Source organism: Habropoda laboriosa, unplaced genomic scaffold, assembly GCF_001263275.1.
Source record: "Habropoda laboriosa isolate 0110345459 unplaced genomic scaffold, ASM126327v1 scaffold222, whole genome shotgun sequence".
Lineage (NCBI taxonomy): Eukaryota > Metazoa > Arthropoda > Insecta > Hymenoptera > Apidae > Habropoda > Habropoda laboriosa.
The window spans coordinates 48,445-71,522 of NW_017100319.1; the positions used below are offsets into that span (position 1 = coordinate 48,445).

The window sequence follows — 23,078 nt, forward strand, 5'->3', positions numbered from 1 at the left end:
GTCAGAAGTGATTTCTGTACAGAAGCACACGCGTTGTTGCGCTTCCACGAGGAAAGTTGCGCTGGATTCTCGTCGATTTTTTTTGTTTCTTTTTTTCAAGTGAAACGGTATTTAACGCGAACGAAGTCACTCCTCGGCGGGCGCCGCGTTCTCATTCTCTTCCTCCTCCTTCTTTTTCGATTTAGTCGGATCTTCGTAGAGCTCTGGAACCCGATCTCTCCATCCTTTGCCTGAAACGTTCAAAAAAGCCGAACTGGTTCTTCTGCCATTTTTATCCGCGTTTGCGTGTCCCAGTCATCTGGTTCTGCCTGACACAGTGGAGTCTTGCCCATCGTGTACAATCTTCCTCCCTTTTCGGCCCTTTACTTACTCCGTTCGATCCAGATCGCGCGACCGCGAAACACGCGACTCGAAGATGAACAAAAGAAAAGAAAGAGAGAAACGACAACGAGATCGTCGGTTGCGTCGTAGACGAGGGAAAAAAAATAGACGAATGCTCTGTCTCACACCTTCGTTACTACGTACACGTACATGTTCAATTAGACACAATATGTAACATAAATAAATAGCTACTGAACAAAATACGAGGAAAAAAAGATAGGCAAAGTGGAGGAGACTACGTAACGAACGAGGAAAAAAAAACGCCAAAATATATAAGAGTAGCACAGCACAGCAAAAATGATCATACAGTGCGAATCAACGTGGCAATCCATCCAAAAAATAGAAGAAAACGTAGAAAAACGAGCGGGAAAGAAAAAACCAGAAAAGAAAGGTACACACAACGGCGTCCCAAGGCCGCTTTTATTTTCCAAAATTCTTTTCATCATTTATATCTTGTATATGTATATTTGTTTTAGCGAACTGCGAGAAAGTTCAACCACGAATAAAATACCATCACCTAGTCGCTTCTCTTATCAGCCACGATGTCGATCCGTAGCAAATCGGCATTCTCTATCTCTAGGCAATTATTCGTAATTAATCTTTCCGCGCTGTGACATACTATACTATTCGGTGCTTCTAGCATGTTCGAATTGAGTAAAAAAAGAATAATTCGTTCGTATGGTCGATTTCGCGAGTACTCGATCGTGATCGTGGTGCGTCGAAGCAAATTCTTTCTCGAGTTTCTGTAATTGTTCCGGTAGAAGTTGTCTTCGTTGCACGGTAATTTATCGTAAAGCGTTCGTAACGGTCGTTGTTGTTGTAATTGTCGGTCGGTATAACGAAATTACTCACAGGCGTTAGCGGCCGCCTCGCGGTTCTTGCTGTAGTAACTCAGAAAATTGACGTCGGTTTTGATGTCCGACGGACGTAGATCGGCAACCTTGAAGTAGGGTTTCCTGACCGATTGTGGCTTGCCGGCGACATATTTCACGCAAGCCAGATTACCGAAGTTACCACGGTCCGGTACCTCGTACCACGATACCGGATCTACCCAAACTTTCTTTGCGTTGCTCTTGCCGGAAATTAGTCGACGAACGTAATCCCCGCTACGCATGCGTTCCGGCACGATCTCTTCCAGGAAGTCGCTAAAAATCAAACGGTATTTCCTTTATACGTATCTATCCGTACGTATGCAAAATTCGTAGAAGCTGCTCGGTGAGTTTACGCTTCGTAACCGTAAGCGTTAAATACCTTGCTACAGCTCGTGGAACGAAGACGTGAACTCGTCGCAGAAGGGAATCCACTCTCGCACGTATTTCCCTCGCCTCGTCGTCGAAGTACTGCGAAGAGAGACACGTAAAGTATACGTCGAGAGGAATTGCTAGTAGATATTTAACTATGATCAGATCGTTATTTCGACTAGAGTCCTGCTAATCGGCAGGTGAACGGCGATAATCGTTGAAACGCGAAATTGGAATGGCCGCAGTGTAGAGTCAAGTGCGACTCGAAAACTAATCTCGACGTTAACGATAGAGAAAAGACGACGCGATTCCGCTGAAAGATGATGGCCGGAGATGTTGTCGTAGTAATCGACGAGTTGATATGGTGAGAGGAGGAGGTGCGACGACGAGAATGATCGATGATGGCATGGATGATGACTTGACGACACCGATGGTAATAGCGGTTGTTCGGTGCTGAACAGAGAGAAACGTGGCAGACTTACGATATGATCCTTGGACTGAAGGTATCGTTCCGTGTAGGATTCGGTGGAGGGCCTGACCAGGTTCCGTATCCTGCTGAGCTCAGCTGCGAGGACGCTGGGACGTACGCGCGCGTGTACTCTTATCGGTATCAGGCTGCCGCCATGGTACACGGTATGGTACGGCGTGTGTACTCTTATCGGTAACAGGCTGCCGCCATGGTACACGGTATGGTACGGCGTGTGGATTACAGTCACGAGCCGTTTGTGAGCCACGTATGGCATGCGAGGAATGCTCCTCAACTAGAGGCACGAACTCTGCTTTACTAATTCGCCGACTAATCGTTACATTCCCAGTGGCATCAGCAGCAATTAGCTTCGAGTCAGTTGCTTTGCTCTAGCGTGCCTTCTTTCACTCCGTTCGCATTCGTTCCCAGTAGTATGAGCAATCAGCAGCGGTAAGCGGTCAAGCAGGGAAGCGTCAACGAGATCGTTGTGTAGATTGCGACAAGTAGCGATTTTCCAATAACTTTCAGGGGATTGGTAGAAAAATGAGTAGCGACGGGATGAGAAATGGCGCGGATGATGTTAAGCCGAAAAGCGTCGTTATCAGAGCAGTTTCAGAGCGAAAGAAAAAAAGGAGACGAAGAAAGCTGACGAAAGCCGGTAAGTTCGATCGGCAAGAAGTGATTATTAGAAGAAGTCGCGGCGATCGCACTTGTCGCATTTCGCATTTGCATTGTTCAAGACTCTGTGAATATTGGCAAGCGCGCTACTTTCTTTACTAGCACAAGCATCGTGATACTTACCTGAAGAATCGTGGAGATCGGTAGGGTAATCGGTCGATCCTGTGCTCCCGTTTTCGTTGTATTTACACAGATGTATTTTTTGTGTGTTTCGTTTAATCGATTTTCGATGATATTGGGCGTAATCCGGCGGCGGCGGGGGACGAGGAGTCACATGGGAAGCAGAATAGAAAATAGAAAGAAAGAAGAACAACACCCGGTTAGTACAGTATCCTTTCTCCGCACTCTTTTTGCTCATCTTTCTCTTTATTTATTTATTTCTTCTTTTTTTTTTTCTTTTCTTTTTTTTCTTACACACACACGTGCCTGTTACCAAACGACGATCATCCGATAAAGAGCGCGCGATTGCTTAACGGAAAGAAAAAAGAACAAGAGAAAGTGTGTGTGTGTGTGTGTGTGTGCGTGCGTGCGCGCGCGTGTGTATGTGTACCTTCGACGAAAGGTTCAGAAATGTTCCGATCGTCCACGAGCAAGAAATTTGGCCAATTGTCGCGTTGTGTGTCTATCGAGATGAGTTTCGAGTTGTTAGTCACGATTAGTAGTTTTGGTACACATAGACGTATGTATTAGGAAATTGGTATAACAGCGCTGTATCCTCTTTAATTAATTCACACTACCATTCCACACGCTAGAAGACACGAAATTATGCTTGCACAAGTATAAAATATCCGCTTCACTATGCGAAAGCAAAAAATGAAAGAAAAAAAAAGGAACACTCCACGCGTGTAATCCATAAAGTGGAAGGAAAGGGATTGCGAAAAAAAGAATTTCTACGTTGGACGCATCGAAGAAAAATGAAGAAAGTGTGAAATTACCGCACTTTTCGATTCGTTCTAATCGTTACAAAAACATCGCTACAATATTCGCCACGCTGCGCCTTCTTCTACTACAGATTCAGTATCGTGCTACCAAGCTGTTAATCGTGTCGAACAATACTTTTTTATGGTATCCAATGATTAGCGAGACTAGCTGTAAAACACCTAAACGCAGCTACGTTACATGTTTGTTACAACTATATGTATACACTCGTATAGCGATTTTCAACCGCCTTCCTGTAAAAATTCATCGCACCTATAAATACAACAGATAACTATCCACATTAGATCAACTATTCGAAGAGTCGAAAGGTAGGAAGGTGGTTCGTCCGTTTCACCAAAATCGATGTACATTAGCTAGGCCTACGTTCGTTGAAACGAAAAGAGAGGGATTCGTTAAGTTAGCCAGATCAAGTTCGATAAGTGTGTGATAGGAAATTTGAAAGACGGAGAATTGCCGCCGTGACGTCGAGATCGGTGAAACGAAACAAGCATCGGAGGCCGTCGGGTCGAGAATTTAGACGCGGTAAGAGAAATGGCGGTAAGTGGTACCGCCAGGTAAACGACCGGAAGAGTGGGACTCGTAAGAGGAATGATAACTTCCAGGACCGCCGCCGCTCGATGTCCTAGACGATCTCTCGGTCGAGTACGATCCGTACGGTCCGCTTTCCCTCTTGACGACGTTCTCTTCGGTGTAGCTATTCCTCTGCGGACGACGGCTGTACGGATCCGTAGAGGAAGAAGAACTCGCCGAGCTGGTGTTGGTGTAGGCATAGCTGTACTGCTCTTGAGCAGTCCTCAGCCCGACTTCCGGATAGTCACGAACCACGTAATGCCGAGGTGTCTATAGATTCGGGTTACACAAGGTCAACAATGTGGAGAACAGGCATTTCCGGAGAACAGAACTTGATCTTTGAAAAATATCTAAATTTGTCGCACTCTCTTTCTCTCTCTCTCCCTCTCTCTCAACGACAAAAATGGATCGAGAGTATCCTCTCGTCTTGTCAAGTGAAAAACGAACGCTTCTTTTACGCGTCGAGTTTCCTAAATTCCATCACCCTCGTCCTGTCGCTATCGAATCTGCCTGCTTAAAAAGTGACTTCTGTTTTGCTCTGTTCTCCGTTTCGGAATAACACGTACAGGAGGAAAGGACATCGTGTGTCACGGAATAATGGTTACGCGGGAACAAATACAACCGCGTACGTACTTGGTCGGGTTCATCTCGCAGCGTTATCAACGTTACTCGAATTTCCTCGGTGTTAAGAATGTTACTGTGCGGAAGAAAAAAGTAAGCGGACCGCTAAGATGATTCGCGGTAATAATTATATCGATCTATCTGTAGACACACAACGTGCGGGCCAATTATAAACGGTAGAGCGGTACACGTATGCATTAATAATGTCTCCTTGCCGAGATATTCAGGACACTCTGAGTGCAACGTTGAGCAACTAAATTCACCCTTGCCAAGAAACACATGGATAACGTTACGCGATAGTGTGTACGTTATGTTCGTGTTCTTTGCCCATATACTACACGAGTGCATCTCGGTGTCTCGTTTCGACGTCGGTTTTCGTCCCAAAAGCTTTACCCACAGACTCTTTCAACCTTACTCGAGATCATTAATCTCTGGGAAGCTCCGCGAGTCTTCCGGCTATTGGTAGTAAGTAAGTAGGTAGGTATAAATTTCACAGCCGCCAATAATACCACAGGCCTAAAATACACCGGCAACGATTTTCTCCCTTTTTCTACAACGGACAATTGTAGCTCGGTTCGCGATTATTATAGAACGGGGTATTTCCTAACGGGATCCTCGCTATTCGTAAACGTGTCTTGGGAACGGATCCAGTAAACACGCTGTTCAAAATCGACCAGGATTCACTTTATTTGCTCTCGATCTGCATACAAAGATAGTGTGAAATGTAAACGGCAGCGAGGTATATCGATCAACTATTCGTAGTTTCTATAAATACTCTTGAGTTGTGGAAAACAGAGTAAGCGCTAGAAAAAAAAAAATGGTGCACGAAAATGCGTGAAAACAAAGACACTCGAATTGTATTGCAACATCCCTCTGGAAATATAACACACGCGCTACGTAATCTTTTTACCCGGCGAACGAAGAAACGGTGAAAAGCGGTTGCAACCAACTATGTACGTATTCTATAATAATATTGAGCGAGCAACTACTGTAAATTCTATTCTACGAAGCAAGGTATCAAAATATCTTTCAGTCGTATCGAGTTCTCGAGTTCTTGTTTCTCACGGAAAACGGAATCTTCCATTGAAATGTCGTGTCCGTTTGTTTCTAAAATCGGTACCAAGATGGCGTCTGGAGTGCCATTAATATTTTGGTACGACCACTGGCAGGAGTAACGACGTGTCTTTTAGCAGCCGACGACGGCCTGGAAAGCACTCCCTTCTCGAAAACGTGACCCTTGGTCGCCAATTCGGTCGCGGCATCCCAGCTGACCTTTGACACCGCGCCACCGTCTACCAATTGACGAGTGTGCTCCTGTTTCGCGGGGTTCTTCCCACGCACAACACCCTCCTTCTCCTTCAAGGTAACGTATTGGTAAAATTCCTTCTTCGGATCCTGTTTCTTGCGGCCCCAAACGGTGAAAGGTTCCGGTACCAGGGATGGCCGTGGAACGAACGGCACTTTTTCCCAAGGGAAGTAGTCCTGTTTCTGTAAATTTCATCAGGTTCGAGGAGACGCTTCCTCCCTTTCGTCTCTCTCTCTCTCTCTCTCTCCCTCCGATCATTCTCTCTTTTTTTTACTTTTTTTGCGATAGAGAATCGAAGCTCGATCGAAGAACACTTTCCCTTTCGACGCCTTCACTTCCACACCGTTCTTCCGCATTATCGTTACGCTACGTGCATCTATCGTTGGACAAAATAAACCAATTTTTTTAAGCAGACTTCCGTTGGACTATCTTCTTTTTCTTCCTCGCGATGATTCTTGACGCGAGCTTATTTCGTCGCACCGGTACACCCCGCGTTCCTTATCCTCGCGCAAAAATAGACCGAAGTGATGTGAATGGTATACGTGTACAAGGAACGCAACACCCGCGCCCTCATATTCGCCTCCGCACATTCCAAATCGTTGATCGAGATTTCCACCGCAACACCCTCTTTTATATCCTTCCTACGAATATTATTGTACCGCATCGTCGTTTCAACACCCGTGAATCATTCGTGCCAGAATATCAACTCTCTCTCTCTCTCTCTCTCTATACAGTAGGTATATATCTATGTATAATACATACATAACTTTTCCGTAGCGATCGTTCTTTTATCACTAGGAAGTAGCGGTGCAGAAATCGATATTTCAGGATGATCTGCGATTAGAGAGGAAGAACGCGATAGAGAACTGTGACTCTTTTCCGTTTCTTTCCGTTTCGTGTGGAACCGGCAAGAAGTGTCCGGTAAAAATAGATGGAATTACGTCGAAAGCGAATTGTAACGATAGAAGTTTGTAACGTAAATATGGCCACTCGAAATCGCGTATGAATTTCCGTGACGAATTTTAGCACTCGTGGTGGGAGTGAACGTCGCTGGTACGTCGCGAGTCTAAATTAGGGCAGAGTAACGCAACACCGATGCTCACAGATCCCCTCTACTGTGAAACGAAGAAAGACGGGAAGTGTGTTAATAACATCTTCAACCATCGAAACACGCTTCCTCCTCTGTCAATTCATCAACCTCTGTCATTGGAATCGTTCGTGACGCCCGAGTTGAGACCTCGGCAAAGATCTTTCGAACATAGTTAGAATCACCGAGGAGTTCGGTATTTAGGTCAGCTTTTAACGGCACCATTGATACACGATCAACAATGGAACGATAATCCCCCGATATAATCCAAGCTGTCGGAAAAATCACTCCTTCCTCCTCGTTTTTTCCTCCGGAAGCTCTCCTCCCTCGAGATAACGTATTTCTAATTCGCTCGTCCCTCGAGGATGCCCCGCGTTCGAATTCCTTTCCATCCTGTATTACACACTCGTGGGCCAGATACATTTTCCTGTTCACGAATCGAAAATTTGCCGGGTCGTACCGGTATCTAAGTTTAACGCGATAGAGTCCCGGAAAATGGCTGCAACGCTATGAATAGGCTTTCCTCCAACTCTCTTGCTCTCAAATCGCTGCTGGTATCAATTTTTCATTTTTCATTTCAACAGAAATCTATCGATTTTATATTATATAAAGATAAATCCGACGGCATTCGGACAATTGACACAAGGAGGTACGTAATACCTTGTTAACTTGAGGGTATAACATATACACGAGTACATACATACGAAACACAAAGTTGAAAAGGAACACATAGTGAGTTCAACAGGTATCTTTTCCGTCCGTTTAATTCGACGGATAACTCGTGTCAGAGGTTCTTTGATGCTCTGATAAATGAATTCCGTAAACTGGAGGTTATCACCGTTACACGTTATAGAGTAACTTTTCTATAATACTTGACATTTGGCGCATACTTGATTCGTGTTGTTAAGTGTGCACGTTTACTGAAATGTAGGTTGTGTATCGACGTTAAATTTACCATTTGACATCCGGGAGACACCGAGTGCACGTTTCAACGTTTGGCAAACTGATAAACATTAAGAGTAATGATAATTACGCGGCGGACACGGTATAGGAGCAACGAATAAAACATTAGTCGGAATACAGTGTGGAAGTAGAGACTTCGAAATGCATCGAATTCGATCGGTCGACACTAACAACGATCCATTTAGATCGTATTTGTATCGTGGTCAAGGAGTGTCGTTCTTTCGATCGTGAACACGTTCGAGCCAATGTTTCGCCGTTGGACAAATTTCGTTGGGGGAAGAAATCGTATCGTTTTGAATTGCGTGAAAATGTTCGACGAGAAACTGTTAAACGAACGAAACGTTGACTCTGGATCAGATAAAGTCAGAATAAGAAAGAAGGGTGGTTTTCGGTTAAAGTGTTTCCGTGTCACACGGGGCTCTTATTCGACGTTAGTGCCATCCAGCAAAACATTATTAAGACATACTTCATCCCGCTCTTTTTGCAATCCCATGTACATACTGACCGTGACGCTGTAGGACGAGACGAGGGGCCGTGTATAGGGCCGTCGAGTTGTGTAGAAGTCGCTCTCGTAAACCATCTTTCCTATTTGTTCGTTCTCCTTTTCGGCTCGGAAAATTCGCTCGTTCGCTCTTCCCTCTTCAACACCCGTCGACCAAAGAAATTACGCGTACGGTTCGTATGTGTCGTAATGTTAAAACGGTTGCGCACCAAGCTGATGTAGATCCGCTACTGCGGCCACGAAGAAGGTTCGTACGGTTCTGCTCCTTCCCCGAAACTCTTCTTCGGCTTCTACCACGATCGGTCCACCCCACTTTGCTCCCTCTTCTTTCTCCTCGGTATACAGACGGAGGAGCACATTTTACGTATGTCGCGTCTTCCCCGAGAGGAGTCTCGCGGTCACCACTTTGATTGCGTCATTTTCAGCACACGGCCTGATGCATCGAAAGAAATAGAATTGTGTTAAGGTTGCAACCGGCCACCCCCTTTCATCGCTCTCCCACGATCTTTCCATTTCACTCCGACCGACTCACCCTCTTTTTTTATTCTTCCCCTCTCTCTCGATTAAATTGGGTGAAACTTGGTCTATTTCGATCTTTATCCTCCCACTTTTCTTTTCTTTCCTCACCCTTTCTTTTTCCACAACTGCTCATCCTCCTCGGCGACATACAGACCTTGTTATTCTACATTATCTTTAGAAGAAACTAACGCAATTCGAAAACATCCAATGTCATGTTTGTTTATTTAACAATAGCCTCAATCCCCGCGATTATGCTTCAGTTACATCAGATATTACACTGGCAATTCTCCAGTATTTTTGCGCTAGGTTGTGCAGGTTCCATTAGATACAGTACACTATCCGGTAGGAATGTAAAGAAACATTTCTGCGAAGTGGAGAAGTAGAAAAGGTAGACGATCTTACAAACAAACGTCGTATTTAAAATTAAAAAGAAATTCATCTGTCTTAGAGAGAGGGGTGGCGGTAATGATGATAGATATTTTCGCGGTCTGCCAAGTAAGGAGGCTGTAAATCTCTTCTATGTAGAAACGGAACGGAATATGTTCGCGTTGCTCGGACTAGTAATAATTAACGACAAGCTATTAAAAGTACATCTGTTCTGTGATACAATAGTTAATATATTACGCACGTGCTAAAATTGTCAACTGCATTAAAGTGTATGTAATTTCTATGTAAATGATATCATTTTCGTTAAAAACATTTCTATAATTTGTTGTACATACGGTGTTGTCAATTATACACGATAAATAAGATTAAGCAAATGAACAAAAAGTGTGTAATAATTAATATAGTTGTTAATCTGAGAGTCAATCTTTCTGATAATACAAATAAACTACTTGGACGATATTTTTGTAGTAAATCGGTAATGTTGAATGCGACATAAAAATGGTAAACAAGTTGCAGAATTTTAACGTTAAAATAAAGATTGAAAAATATTCTACACGTTATCTGTAATGTGAAAGAATTTATTTATGGTTGAGAGATTTAAATTTTTGCGAAAATTTAGTGCGAGGTTTCGATTTGACCGTCTGTAGGTAATACAGGTAGAAGGTGCTTGATAGGCTTACAAGCTTCCGGCTGTCATCGTAGTTATAGCGTATGGTGTATAAAAGTTACAGTATGGGTATTGTTTTCTAGTAACAGTTTCCGTGAACCATTCACATGTCAAACAGTAGTTTCTTCACGAAAAGTACGCGTGCATTCGTAGTAAACGCATTGCCGTATCTAACGTGAAACGCTTCAATTGAACGAACGTAAACCGAAACGGAAATCAAGAAGCACACATGTTACGAAGCGGGTCTGTCATTTCGGGACAGTAAACAGAAGGTGATTTCGTTGTACGTTTATTCTCGACGCATAGAATGTCCGTGACCGAGGAAAAAATTCAAGAGTTAAACAGACGGTTTCTAGAATTTATGAGCAAAAGTGAGAATGCAGAGTCAGCGACGAAAGAAATTTACGAAGATCTTCTCGACGAGGTCTTAATGGGATTCGTTTTCGATGTACATCGAACTACGAAAACTGGTAGTTCAGCTGTCGAGGAAGGTATACCTGATGACGAGTCATATGCTATCGTCGGTAAGTGAAATAGTTAGAAGATACTGTTACAAGTGGTAACGGAGATGATCTGTTTTTCAGGTTATGTTTGTTTACTATGTTTCTAACGTTTTGCAAAAAGTTGTAGAATCTACTGCAGCATTTTGCAAAATTAGCTGTCAACGTTAGAAAATTTTCTTAATTGTAAATTTGTGTTAAAGATTCCCCTGGACTGGACGTCTTTGGTCAACACCCTGTCAAAAAATCTCAGGAATGCAATTGTCCAAATTGTGATAGAGGAGTGGCAGCCTGTCGTTTTGCAACTCATTTAGAAAAATGTATGGGCATGGGACGAAATAGCTCGCGTATCGCATCAAGGCGTATAGCCAATAATTCGAAAGATCTTAGCAACTTCAGCGGTGTTATAAGCGACGACGACGACGACGTTGACTGGAGTTTGAATAACGACAAGCGTAAACGCAGGAAAGATCGCAATGGTATAAAAAGAACGAAGCAACAAAAGAACAGTCAAAGAAACGGAGAGAGTGTAAATGAACATATTCATAGTAGTAATGAAAATTCTCCGTCGAATTATGAAAATATGTCTTTGGAAGATAAAAGGATTCTGCTAACTCAAATTTGTGGAGTAATATCAGAACATACCAAAAAATTATGTACACGATCTATGCGGTGTCCGCAACACACGGAAGATCAAAGGAAAGAAATGCGAGCAAATTTAGAATCCGGAAACAATGCACAACCTGGTCAAGATAATCTTCATGTAGATGTAGATACGTACGAAGAAGGAGATGGACAAAATTTAAGAGAGGCATTAGCGCGTTGGGATCGCGAAGGTTCAAGTCACTCGAGCCCGGCAGATTCTACATCTACAACGTCGACATCCTCGATAAGTAGGAAACGGGAAACAAAAACAAAAGGCAAAGGAAAAGGTTCGAAACGCGATCGTGGATCGCCTATTTCGCAAGGAGATTAAAGCAGTTCGTTTAAATTACTTTTTAGTAATAAGAATTTTCTAACAGGGAAAATTATGTAATAATAATGTTCCTACGCATTGTACAAAGCTTGAAAAATGTATCATTCACCATAAAATACAAATGCAAAAATGTCTCGATTTTATTCGATCGAATTGCTCTGGAATGTGTAATTCATTTTTTTTTTCATTTCTACACACCCCTGGCAGATTTATTTAAACAAGTATTACGTATCTAAGTACAACAACCAATGAATATTTCATTGTTTTAATAGTAGGGGGCGCTGCGCCAAGATACACTGCACTTGAAGTCGTGTATATGAATTATTGCATGATTATACGCCATATTTGATTGAGCATCGTTTAACGTATATAAATAAGGTTGTCGTCGTTGCGTATCTATAGTGAATTGCATCGAATCGTTATCCTTTTACGAAATATTCTTCGTGAAGAGTTGCTTCGATGTGAAATATCGACGAAGGGTAGCATCAGAAATTTTTCTGCGCATGTCTCTTGTGTGCATTACCACACGCATTTCTGTTAATGCTGTGGCAAGTTTCAACGTAACTCGCCGTACCTAATCTTAGGAAAACGTTTCATACTTTCAAATAAAATAACAGAATAAAAATGTTAAGTGTACAAATAAGTGACGCCTTTGGCATGAAACAGATCCTTACAACCGATACTCCACTTAAAGTTTACGAATTGCGCGATCAAATTAAAGGTTTTTCCGTAAGCATATTAATCTAACCTTAACATTATTCGTTCAACAGTTAAAAATAATTTGAACAATGTTTCACGAAATTTATTGCAGGAGAATTTTTACGTTATACACAATGGAAAGCTCGTGGATGAAAATACCACTTGTTACAATGGTTATATTTCCGTTGTACCAAGATTGTTCGGTGGAAAAGGAGGTTTCGGTTCCATGCTACGAGCAATCGGGGCACAAATCGAGAAAACTACAAATCGCGAAGCTTGTAGAGATTTAAGTGGACGCAGACTTCGTGATATCAACGAAGAAAAAAGACTAAAAGTTTGGATTGAGAAACAAGGAAAACGAGAAGAGGAAGCGGCAGAACGTAAAAAAAAGAAGTTGGAAAGACTTTGTGCCGAACCTAGACACGAGTTTAAAGATCAAACTTACGAGCGCGAAAGATCAGCTCTTACAGAAAGAGTTGGAAATGCAGTTGAAGAAGGTTTTAAAATGGCCACTGTTGGAGTAAAAAGAAAACGCAACGACGAATTTAAACCAAATAAAAAGAAAATATTATTAGATCTTGATATCGATTCAGATGAACTTACCAACAGTTCCGATGAAAGTGAGGGAGAAGAAAAGAAGTCAGAGGAAGTAGTCAAAAGTACAGAACTAATGTCAAACGATAGTGGACATTCCAGTGACGAAAGTGGAGGAAGAATTGAAAATAAAAGTAAAATAGAAAATATAGATTCAGAGGCAAGTTCTGAGAATGAAGTTGGTAGTGAAAATTCAAGTAAAGTCGAAGATGAAAAAGAACCTGCCAGGCCAGATTAAAGTAAATTTTTAATGTCAAAGTATACCAATAAATGCCTTAAAATACCTGTATAACATTTGTCACGTGCAGCAAAATTGTTTATCATTAAAAAAATAGCATAATTTAACAATTGTATACCTTTAATTGTTATATTATTAAGTCGAGCATTGATTTTACAGTAGTAATTGGTATATAAGGTTTAAATATAATATATATGTAGAAGTATTAACATAACATTGACTGTGAATAGATTTAAAATAATCTTGTTAGCATTTTTTGAAACCTTTTTAGAAGGAGTTAAAATACTTTCCAGGCAACTAATTCAGTAGTAAGTTTAACACCCACTGCAAATAAGGCTACTGATGTAACAAACGACTTAAAAGAGTCATTTACAAGTATTTCTTTATACTTGCGTTTATTATTTTGTGCACACCTATTCTTAATTTGCGTTTGTATCATATTCACTAAAGCACCCAGACAAATGTAATATAATTTATATTTTTTACTTGAAGTATGCTGAAAATAGTTATCTATAGTTATTTTTTTAAGCTTTTTAAAATGTATGTTTAAAAATGCAGTAATCAGAAGTTATAGATAAATCTCACATTTTGGTAAATTCGTTTTTTCTTAAGAGGTGATGAATCTGTTAGCATAGGTGACGACGTACAAACATTATATTCCACAGTCATTTTTAATTTCCCTTGTTAAATTTAAAATTTTTTGTTACATCATGGTATATACAGCTCAAAATATTTACGTATAAACAAAAGCAAAGAATATCGGGGTTGACGTTCTTCTGTTCGATATACATACATATGTACGATTCAAAGAAGGAAAATGAAAGTGGAGCCTAACGTTCGGTATTCTTTTTTCTTTCGTTATTACATTGGACTGCACCACTAGTAGTATGTAGAATGTATACGTGCTTATGTACGTATGCCAAGTAAACAGGGTTACGCACAAATTATCGGTAATAGTAAGTACACGTATTTGTAATTTATATCTTATTGGTAATACACGATAAAACGTAAGTATGTATGTGCTCGACAACTTTAAAGTTGAAGCAAATGTAGTTGCTTGCGAACCTTGAAGTCCTGTAAAGTTGAAGAAAGTGATTAAAATGAATAAAAGAAGGAACTGTGAAAAACCAAAATGACAGAGTTACTCATTCGATGGATACGGACTTATTTATAGGTAGGGGGGAAACCAGTTGACCCTGGTACCGGTCACTCTATCAGCGACGCTGTTAGTTGGTTTCTTGATCTCATACATAGCGCAGCCTCTTTTGGCACGTTGAACACGTATCGAATTCACTTTTAATAACTGAAAAAGCATCGGTGAGAATTGATGCTTCGTCTTTCTCAACGATTAGTAGTGTAATTCTTCGCGTTCTACCAAACAAAGAAGATGGTTCGATTATTTATTTTAGGTATTCTACAAACGGTGATATTTAGTCGTGTAGCTGGACGTAAGTGAACGAAACGAATAATTATACTTGCTAAAATTCGATTAACCATTTGAACGATGTGTGTTGGCATTGGTTATTAATTGGATTAATCTTGGACGTCCTCGACGAAACGATTATTTCTGCAATAATCGCTCGAAATGGAAAAATTGATAACGGTAGGAGGAAACGTTAAGTAACGCTGTAATATATTCTTCGAATTGATCGATGTTTCCTTGGATAACGCGGAATTACGACACTGCGGGAAGAATCGTCGCTGCATCAAAGTAAATAAGAATCTATGTATACGAATGCGCGATACAGGTTCACATTTATGCGCATACTCTCAAGGCCAGGCACGCATCGCTCATCATTATAATAATATCTTTTTAATGTTACGAAGATGACTTTCTCTTTTAGAATTTCAAGGGCAATCGAATTGTGTGACACCCGGTAATTTAGCCGGTTCTTGTATAGGAATACGCCAGTGTCCGCAGTTGTTGAGAATCCTCGAAACGAAACCCCTTAAGCCAGATGTTGTAGACTATCTACGGCAATCCCAGTGCGGTTTCGACGGCAATCTTCCCCGTGTTTGTTGCCCAATTCAAAGCGGGAACATGAACGTTCCATCTCGAGGTGAACAAGTTTATCTCGGAGATAATTTCGGATCGAATCAAAACTCAGGTCAAGAAAATACCGACGAGAAGACTACCGACGACGCAAACCTGCGGTACGACTTCTCCAACAATCCTCTGCTTCCCAACAATTGTGGCAAAGATCTGTCCCAAAGGATATTCGGTGGAGAACGTACGGACCTCGACGAATTTCCCTGGACGGTACTTTTGGAGTACAAAAAACGTAAGGATTCGAAGGATAAAGGGAGGTGAACGATGATCGGTGTGTCTATAAGTGGGGAAGGAAGTTAAATGATATAAAGTGACATTTTTTAGCAAACGGAAGGGGCACATCTTGCGGTGGAGTTCTTATCAGCCGGCGTTACGTTCTTACCGCAGGTCACTGTGTCTCGTACACGGATATACCAAAAACCTGGAAATTGGATGCCGTTCGTTTAGGCGAATACAACACCGACACCGATCCCGACTGCATCCAAGATGACATCGACAGCGTTGTTTGCGCGGACAGTACCGTATCGGTTGGAATCGAGGAACAAATGATCCACGAGAGTTATCGGCCAACAATGACAGATCGGAGATACGATATAGCTTTGCTAAGATTATCTCGCGACGTTTCCTTCACCAATTACATCAAACCAATTTGCCTGCCACCGAGCGCCTCCGTCGGGCAAAGATTGTTCGTGGCCGGTTGGGGAAGAACGGAGAACAGGTCGTCGTCGAACGTGAAGCTAAAATTATCTTTGCCAGTCTTCGATAAAGAACAATGCAAGACGATCTATAGAGAGGTAACGACTCTCGGTTACGGGCAAATTTGCGCCGGTGGGCAAAAAGGCAAAGACTCCTGCCAAGGTGATTCAGGTGGACCGTTGATGGGTGTGGAGAGAAATCAGGATGGTAGCGGAAGATGGACGCTGATCGGCATTGTTTCCGTTGGACCCAAGAATTGCGGAACAGTCGGATGGCCCGGAGTTTATACCAGAGTGATCGATTTCGTTCCGTGGATACTTAGCAAAATGAGGGCTTGAAATTGATGTTACACGCAATATATTTCTATACCGTTACCTTCAATTTTCACATTTTCTTACACTACTATTGTAGAATATAGCAACGCTTGCCCGCAGACAAAATTTCTTCGCCTTTTGTAACGATAAGATTGTTACGTATTCGTTTGTTATCGGCGTGAAAGGTTATCGGGCGGCAATAGATCACGGAGAGTGTCATGTAAAAATTGCATCTTTCCAGCGCACTACTGCAACTATATTCCTATTTTCTTCCTACTCGAATAAAGTGCCTTCCATTTTTCAAACGATATTAGCTAATTACTTCTGTCGCCATCTCTACGACAAATCGCATTGTCCGCCGCATGACGTAAAGTACGGTCGATGTTGGAATTGGAAATCCCTGAGTTGTTTCAATCCTCAACCCACCAAGACGGAATGAGCAGTCCTTTTCTCGGAAGGGAAAATCTATCCCACCGCACTAACTACGTATCTACGTACTATATGTATATACATCGGCATCCTCATTTTCATTTTATTTCCTTCAAAAGGATAAAAAACGATCTTCGGAATGCTCCGATCTGTTTGCTAAAAAAATGAACGGGTCAAAAGGACAAGCGTCTGTCCTCAACTTAAAATCCTGCATTCTTATTAGTCGCAAGAATTTTCCTCGTAACCCCTTCCCTTTGCCTGGGCGGTAGTTGCCTTTCTCTAATTGGGAGACTTATCAAACTCAGCAGATGGCAGCAGTTAGTATCGCGGAGACTGTCGCGTGGATCCGTTCTTCGCGAAAGCAACAAGTAGATAAATACAAGTCAAGATTTCAAAATTGTCGCTTCTCCAACGCCGTGAGTAGGATTTCACTCCGTTAGAAAGACCAAGTAAGAAAAGTGAAGTGTTCTTACGAGTGGTTAGAAAATTACGGTACACGTATCTTCGAATTTCTTTTCAAGAGAAAGAAGAAATTTCTGGATCGATATGATCCGTCACCTTTTGATAGGGCTTGTGATCCTCTGTGGAACCAGCGCGCGTGAGTAATTACTCCGTTGTTTCATTCATTGTAATTTGCCAATGATCGTAACAACTTTACACAATCCTAAAATACCATACTGTTCTTTTCTTTCTTTCGTATCTGTTCTTCTTTTGTTTTCCGTTTTTTCTCTCTTTCGGCGGGGGGGCATTGGGAAAAAAGAAAAGACAAAGCAACGAACGATCGTGAGCCGCACCGGGGCTTGAAAAGGAAAAATAATTTGCAGCCAGAAAATGAAAATTTCGTTCGATCGGTAACGTACAACGCGCGCAATGCCATACGTGCATTTTAATTCTGATTGTAATCAACGCTATACACAATAGCTCGGCAACGTTCGTACACCGAATGCTAATCTCATGTGACATCTTTACTTCCGTGGTGATAGTCACAGATATTATATTCGATAATCCAACCGAGAAGTCTAAGCAAGAGGTTTTTTCCGCAGAAGAAACATGTGTTTCACCACGGAATAGACCTGGTATTTGCATCAATATATACAATTGCAAGCCAATAATAGAAATTTTTCGAACGCAAAAACCATTGTCGAAAGAACTTCAGGACTACATAGGCAGTTTACAATGCGGATTCGAGGATACCGTTCCGAAAGTATGCTGCGAACAACAGGTGGAACATTTCGTATGACGTATTTTCATCGTTAAGAAAATTCGAAGGAAACGTGTTGCGATAAATTGTAACGATTTTTAGGGATCTGTAACGCCTTCTCCACGGCCAACGGAAGAACCGAACGTGATGTCCGGAGTTCCAGATCCTCCGGACGTTACGAATCATCCGAATTTACCACTGTTGAGTCACGACGTGTGCGGCCCGGTGACACAACAGAAGATCTTCGGTGGAAACAAAACCGGCGTCTTTGATTTCCCGTGGATGGCTCTGCTTTTATACGACAACGGCAGACAGGTTCCGGAATACAGGTGCGGAGGGACCTTAATCAACAAACGATACATACTCACTGCCGCCCACTGCGTCACATTGTTGACGAATAGTAAGTCGGACCGTTGGTGAGAATGGCGTACATAATTCGATCGTTACAGATACAGGATAACGTTTCTATAAATTTCTGCTAGATTTCCGGCTGATCGGAGTACGACTTGGAGAACACGATTTAAGCACCGAACGTGACTGTGACAAAGATGCCGACGGTCTCGAAGTTGTTTGTGCCGAGAGATATCAAGATTTTGGTATAGAGAGTGTGCACTATCATCCGGAATACTCGAACGTAAAACTGATCAACGACATTGGATTGATACGACTGAACGCAGATGCCGATCTTACGCCGCAAAGCGTTCGGCCGATATGCTTGCCAATTGGAACAGCCGCGAACATAACCCGGAAAAAGGTAAACGCGATTATCGCGAACCAACTACTTTCTAGTCTCGATGCTGTTTATTCTATTCGCCTTGTGGCAAATATCGCTAACTCTCGTATTCGATAACAGGTGATCGCGACGGGTTGGGGAGTGACCGAACGTGGATTACGAAGTCAAGATTTGCTCCAAGTTCAATTACCGCTAGTGAGTCTAGAGAAATGTAAAAATCAGTTTAAGAGCAAAGTGAATATTTCGTACAAGCAGATATGCGCGGGTGGTAAAAGAGGTTTAGATTCTTGTTCGGGAGATAGCGGTGGGCCGCTTCAAGCTCCTGGTGTGTACGATAATAATCTGAGATACGTTCAGTACGGAGTTGTCAGCTTTGGGACTATACCTTGTGCTACGGAGGGATCTGCCGGAGTTTATACCCACATTGCGTACTACATGGATTGGATCCTAAACACTATTACAGCATAATGTAACGATATGCTGAAACTACTCTTTTTACTACTGCATTTTTACAATTAACAGCTTATCAATTTTTACAAACGAGTCGAATTAAATACAGCGTTGCTAATATCCGAACACATTATTTGCAATTTCTTTCGTACGATTTCTTTCTTCCTATCCGTCAATTTGGGTAAAGTTCGTTAAGTGCATCTCTTACTCTCCGAGCATAACGTGCTGGATATCCGTCGTGCTGTAACCACATCATTTGGTGAACGTTCAGTGGTATATTTTCTAATAGTACACACGTAAAAGTGCGGATCTGTGAAATACAGCATGTGCTGGAATAAGTTCAGAGACGACGAGACATGCACATGATGCAACGGTACGACGATTGCAACTGTGCATTGACGCAAACGGTCACCACTTCGAACATCTCCGGTAATGTAAGAAAGTTTATTTTACTACCACATTTCACCTTGCACGACCATCAATGATATAGCTTGCTGAAGTCGTCTCAACGCCGGCTGTCGCATCGCGATAACAGAAACATAGCATTCCGTTTAAAAAGAAATAGAGATCACCTTGAAATCTCCCTTATACCTCCACCCACGCAGAAAATGTTTAAATGTCCCCCTCAATACCGTGCAAGTATTACATGTAACATTTTTTCACATTATCGCAAATAACCCCACCCTGTAGTAAATTAAAAATTTTAAACTTGACGTATAAAAATAATAAAATCGACAATAAATAAATATGTATCGATCGAAATTCAGTCAATATGTATGTAAAACCCGACCAAAAAATCCCAATCGTTAATTCTAAATAACGAATCAAAATATTGAATATATTGAATTAATGGAAAATAAAGTCCTAAAAAAAAAAAATATAGTTAAAACCAACCCATTAGTTAACTTAGAATAATTACCAGCTAATAAACCATTATGACTTCATGAAGCAGTCAACCCGGAAGAGATTAATATTACTGAATTTAATAAAGGAATATCATAAGGATCAAAAAATGAAATTAATAATTGGGATCATAATATACCAATATCAATTGCTGGTGAAATTGAAAAAAAGATCCAAAAAAATGAAATAAAAAAAAATAATTCAGTAATAATAAATAAAACTATACTAAACTTTAAAAATTTATATATGTACATATGTAACCCCTGAAATATACTTTCCCGAATAATATCACGAGCTCATTGTAAAAAGACAAAGAAAAAAGTATCTCAACGTTAGAACCAATATAACAAAAGAAAGTTAAGAAATGAAAATAGTAAAATAAAAAGACATATAGATATTAAATAAATGAATTAATTTATTAATCAAAACTTAAAAATATATTTTAGTGTAAGCGCGCATCAAATTTGGAATTTTAATGAATTAAAGTCCAAGCCTTAAAGCATATCACAGCAGTTAGTGTCGCGTGGATCCGTTCTTCGTGAAAGCAATGAGTACATATATAAACAGATTTCAAAACTGGTTTGTCCGCTTGGCCGCTGATTTGAAAAATTGCAAGTGTGGCTTCTCCAACGCCATGAGTAGGATTTTACTGCGTTAGAAAGACCAAGTAAGAAAAGTGAAGTGTTCTTACGAGTATCCCTATCTGGCTGGAAAATTACGGTACACGTATCTTCGAATTTCTTTTCAAGAGAAAGAAAAAATTTCTGGATCGATATGATTCGTCACCTTTTAGTAGGGCTTATGATCCTCTGTGGAACCAGCGCGAGTGAGTAATTACTCCGTTGTTTGATTCATTGTAATTTGCCAATGATCGTAACAACTTTACACGATCGTAAAATACCATACTGTTCTTATCTTTCTTTCGTGCCTTTTTTTTGGATTTTTTGTTTTTGGTTTTTCTCTCTTTGGCGGGGGGCATTGGGAAAAAAGAAAATACAAAGTAACGAACGATCGTGAGCCGCACCGGGGCTTGAAAAGGAAAAATAATTTGCAGCCAGAAAATGAAAATTTCGTTCGATCGGTAACGTACAACGCGCGCAATGCCATACGTGCATTTTAATTCTGATTGTAATCAACGCTATACACAATAGCTCGGCAACGTTCGTACACCGAATGCTAATCTCATGTGACATCTTTACTTCCGTGGTGATAATTGCAGATATTACATTCGATAATCCAAACGAGGAATCTGGACGAGAAGATTTTTTTGGAGCAGAAACATGTGTTTCACCGCGGAATAAACCTGGTGTTTGTACCAATATATACAATTGCAAGCCAATAATAGAAATTTTTCAAACGCGAAAACCATTGTTGAAAGAACTTCAGGACTACATGAGCAGTTTACAATGCGGATTCGAGAATACCGTTCCGAAAGTATGCTGCGAACAACAGGTGGAACATTTCGTATGACGTATTTTCACCGTTAGGAAAATTCAAATGAAACGCGTTGCGATAAATTGTAACGATTTTTAGGAATCGGTAACGCCTTCTTCACGGCTAACGGAAGAACCGAACGTGATGTCCGGAATTCCAGATCCTCCGGACGTTACGAATCATCCGAATTTACCACTGTTGAGTCACGACGTGTGCGGCCCGGTGACACAACAGAAGATCTTCGGTGGAAACAAAACCGGCGTCTTTGATTTCCCGTGGATGGCTATGCTTTTACACGACAACGGCAGAGAAACGAGATACAGGTGCGGAGGGACCTTAATCAACAAACGATACATACTTACTGCCGCCCACTGCGTTACATTGTTGGAGAATAGTAAGTCGGATCGTTGGTGAGAATGACATAATTCGATCGGTAAAGATACAGGATAACGTTTCTATAAATTGCTGCTAGATTTCCAGCTGATCGGAGTACGACTTGGAGATCACGATTTAAGCACCGAACGTGACTGTGACAAAGATGCCGACGGTCTCGAAGTTGTTTGTGCCGAGAGATATCAAGATTTTGGTATAGAGAGTGTGCACTATCATCCGGAATACTCGAACGTAAAACTGATCAACGACATTGGATTGATACGACTGAACGCAGATGCCGATCTTACGCCGCAAAGCGTTCGGCCGATATGCTTGCCAACTGGAACAGCCGCTAACATCACCCGAAAAAAGGTAAACGTGATTATCGCGAACCAACTACTTTCTAGTCTCGATGCTGTTTATTCTATTCGCCTTGTTGCAAATATCGCTAACTCTCGTATTCGATAACAGATGATCGCGACGGGTTGGGGAATGACCGAACGTGGATTACGAAGTCAAGATTTGCTCCAAGTTCAATTACCGCTAGTGAGTCTAGAGAAATGTAAAAATCAGTTTAAGAGCAAAGTGAATATTTCGTACAAGCAGATATGCGCGGGTGGTAAAAGAGGTTTAGATTCTTGCTCGGGAGATAGCGGTGGGCCGCTTCAAGCTCTTGGAGTATACGATAATAACCTGAGATATGTTCAGCACGGAATTGTCAGCTTTGGGCCAAAAAATTGTGGTATGGAAGGATTTGCCGCAGTTCATACCCGCGTTGCGTATTACATGGATTGGATCTTGAACACTATTACAGCATAAAGTAACGATATGTTGAAACTACTCTTTTTACCACTGCATTTTTACAATTAACAGCTTATCAATTTTTACAAACGAATCGAATTAAAAAGAGCGTTTCTAATGTCCAAGCACTTTATTTGCAATTTCTTTCTTACGATGAATATTATTACATCACGATTATACATGATTGTATATATTAATCGCATCGCACAATATCTCGCAGCTTTAATTATTTTACAACGACATTAAAAGGAAATTTCACAAATTGGACGTCTGTTTTAATATAGGCATGTAATAAAGGATCAAGTTTGAAAATTTACACGTACCCCTATCGTACGATTACTTTAACGAGGTTTTTGCGGTC

At 41.3% G+C, this 23,078-nt stretch overlaps 5 protein-coding genes across 6 annotated transcripts in view; 4 read left to right on the forward strand and 1 right to left on the reverse strand.

Moving 5' to 3' along the window:
* LOC108574154 (eukaryotic translation initiation factor 5B-like) overlaps window positions 1–9,168 on the reverse strand; it is a 13,515-nt gene extending 4,347 nt beyond the window's left edge. The window contains exons 1-5 of one of the 2 annotated variants that reach the window (XM_017936681.1): window positions 8,758–9,168; window positions 2,890–2,928; window positions 2,105–2,383; window positions 1,633–1,721; window positions 1,234–1,526 (exon numbers count right to left, since the gene is read on the reverse strand). In XM_017936681.1, coding sequence (XP_017792170.1) covers window positions 1,234–1,526; window positions 1,633–1,721; window positions 2,105–2,383; window positions 2,890–2,928; window positions 8,758–8,832 — 775 coding nt within the window. In that variant the 5' untranslated portion in view covers window positions 8,833–9,168. The remainder of the gene's footprint in view (window positions 1–1,233; window positions 1,527–1,632; window positions 1,722–2,104; window positions 2,384–2,889; window positions 2,929–8,757) is intronic. The other variant, XM_017936682.1, reaches the window with a different exon arrangement.
* Window positions 9,169–9,878: 710 nt separating this feature from the next.
* Window positions 9,879–11,803, forward strand: LOC108574156 (ataxin-7-like protein 3). The gene is made up of 3 exons (XM_017936684.1): window positions 9,879–9,929; window positions 10,411–10,851; window positions 11,031–11,803. The coding sequence occupies exons 2-3, from the start codon at window positions 10,635–10,637 to the stop codon at window positions 11,801–11,803; spliced, it is 990 nt and encodes a 329-aa protein (XP_017792173.1). The 5' UTR covers window positions 9,879–9,929; window positions 10,411–10,634.
* A 344-nt stretch (window positions 11,804–12,147) lies between these two features.
* Window positions 12,148–13,402, forward strand: LOC108574157 (protein SDE2 homolog). The gene is made up of 2 exons (XM_017936685.1): window positions 12,148–12,532; window positions 12,615–13,402. Exons 1-2 carry the CDS (start codon window positions 12,428–12,430, stop codon window positions 13,332–13,334), a joined length of 825 nt encoding a protein of 274 aa, XP_017792174.1. The 5' UTR covers window positions 12,148–12,427; the 3' UTR covers window positions 13,335–13,402.
* A 1,177-nt stretch (window positions 13,403–14,579) lies between these two features.
* Window positions 14,580–16,702, forward strand: LOC108574155 (serine protease easter). Its single transcript, XM_017936683.1, has 3 exons — window positions 14,580–14,782; window positions 15,179–15,616; window positions 15,709–16,702. The coding sequence occupies exons 1-3, from the start codon at window positions 14,722–14,724 to the stop codon at window positions 16,416–16,418; spliced, it is 1,209 nt and encodes a 402-aa protein (XP_017792172.1). The 5' UTR covers window positions 14,580–14,721; the 3' UTR covers window positions 16,419–16,702.
* A 444-nt stretch (window positions 16,703–17,146) lies between these two features.
* Window positions 17,147–22,735, forward strand: LOC108574114 (transmembrane protease serine 9-like). Its single transcript, XM_017936632.1, has 10 exons — window positions 17,147–17,421; window positions 17,867–18,057; window positions 18,127–18,424; window positions 18,507–18,778; window positions 18,878–19,219; window positions 19,552–19,636; window positions 21,330–21,562; window positions 21,644–21,938; window positions 22,017–22,288; window positions 22,388–22,735. The coding sequence occupies exons 1-10, from the start codon at window positions 17,370–17,372 to the stop codon at window positions 22,733–22,735; spliced, it is 2,388 nt and encodes a 795-aa protein (XP_017792121.1). The 5' UTR covers window positions 17,147–17,369.
* The last annotated feature ends 343 nt before the right edge of the window (window positions 22,736–23,078 follow it).

Coding starts and splice junctions, on each gene's coding strand:
- LOC108574114 (XM_017936632.1), top strand. CDS start 17,370: ATGATCCGTCACCTTTTGATAGGGCTTGTGATCCTCTGTGGAACCAGC. Junction 18,058..18,126: donor AACAACAGGTGGAACATTTC/GTATGACGTATT, acceptor AACGATTTTTAG/GGATCTGTAACGCCTTCTCC. Junction 18,425..18,506: donor CGTCACATTGTTGACGAATA/GTAAGTCGGACC, acceptor AATTTCTGCTAG/ATTTCCGGCTGATCGGAGTA.
- LOC108574157 (XM_017936685.1), top strand. CDS start 12,428: ATGTTAAGTGTACAAATAAGTGACGCCTTTGGCATGAAACAGATCCTT. Junction 12,533..12,614: donor ATCAAATTAAAGGTTTTTCC/GTAAGCATATTA, acceptor AATTTATTGCAG/GAGAATTTTTACGTTATACA.
- LOC108574156 (XM_017936684.1), top strand. CDS start 10,635: ATGTCCGTGACCGAGGAAAAAATTCAAGAGTTAAACAGACGGTTTCTA. Junction 10,852..11,030: donor CGAGTCATATGCTATCGTCG/GTAAGTGAAATA, acceptor TTTGTGTTAAAG/ATTCCCCTGGACTGGACGTC.
- LOC108574155 (XM_017936683.1), top strand. CDS start 14,722: ATGGTTCGATTATTTATTTTAGGTATTCTACAAACGGTGATATTTAGT. Junction 14,783..15,178: donor ATTTAGTCGTGTAGCTGGAC/GTAAGTGAACGA, acceptor TTTCTCTTTTAG/AATTTCAAGGGCAATCGAAT. Junction 15,617..15,708: donor ACTTTTGGAGTACAAAAAAC/GTAAGGATTCGA, acceptor GACATTTTTTAG/CAAACGGAAGGGGCACATCT.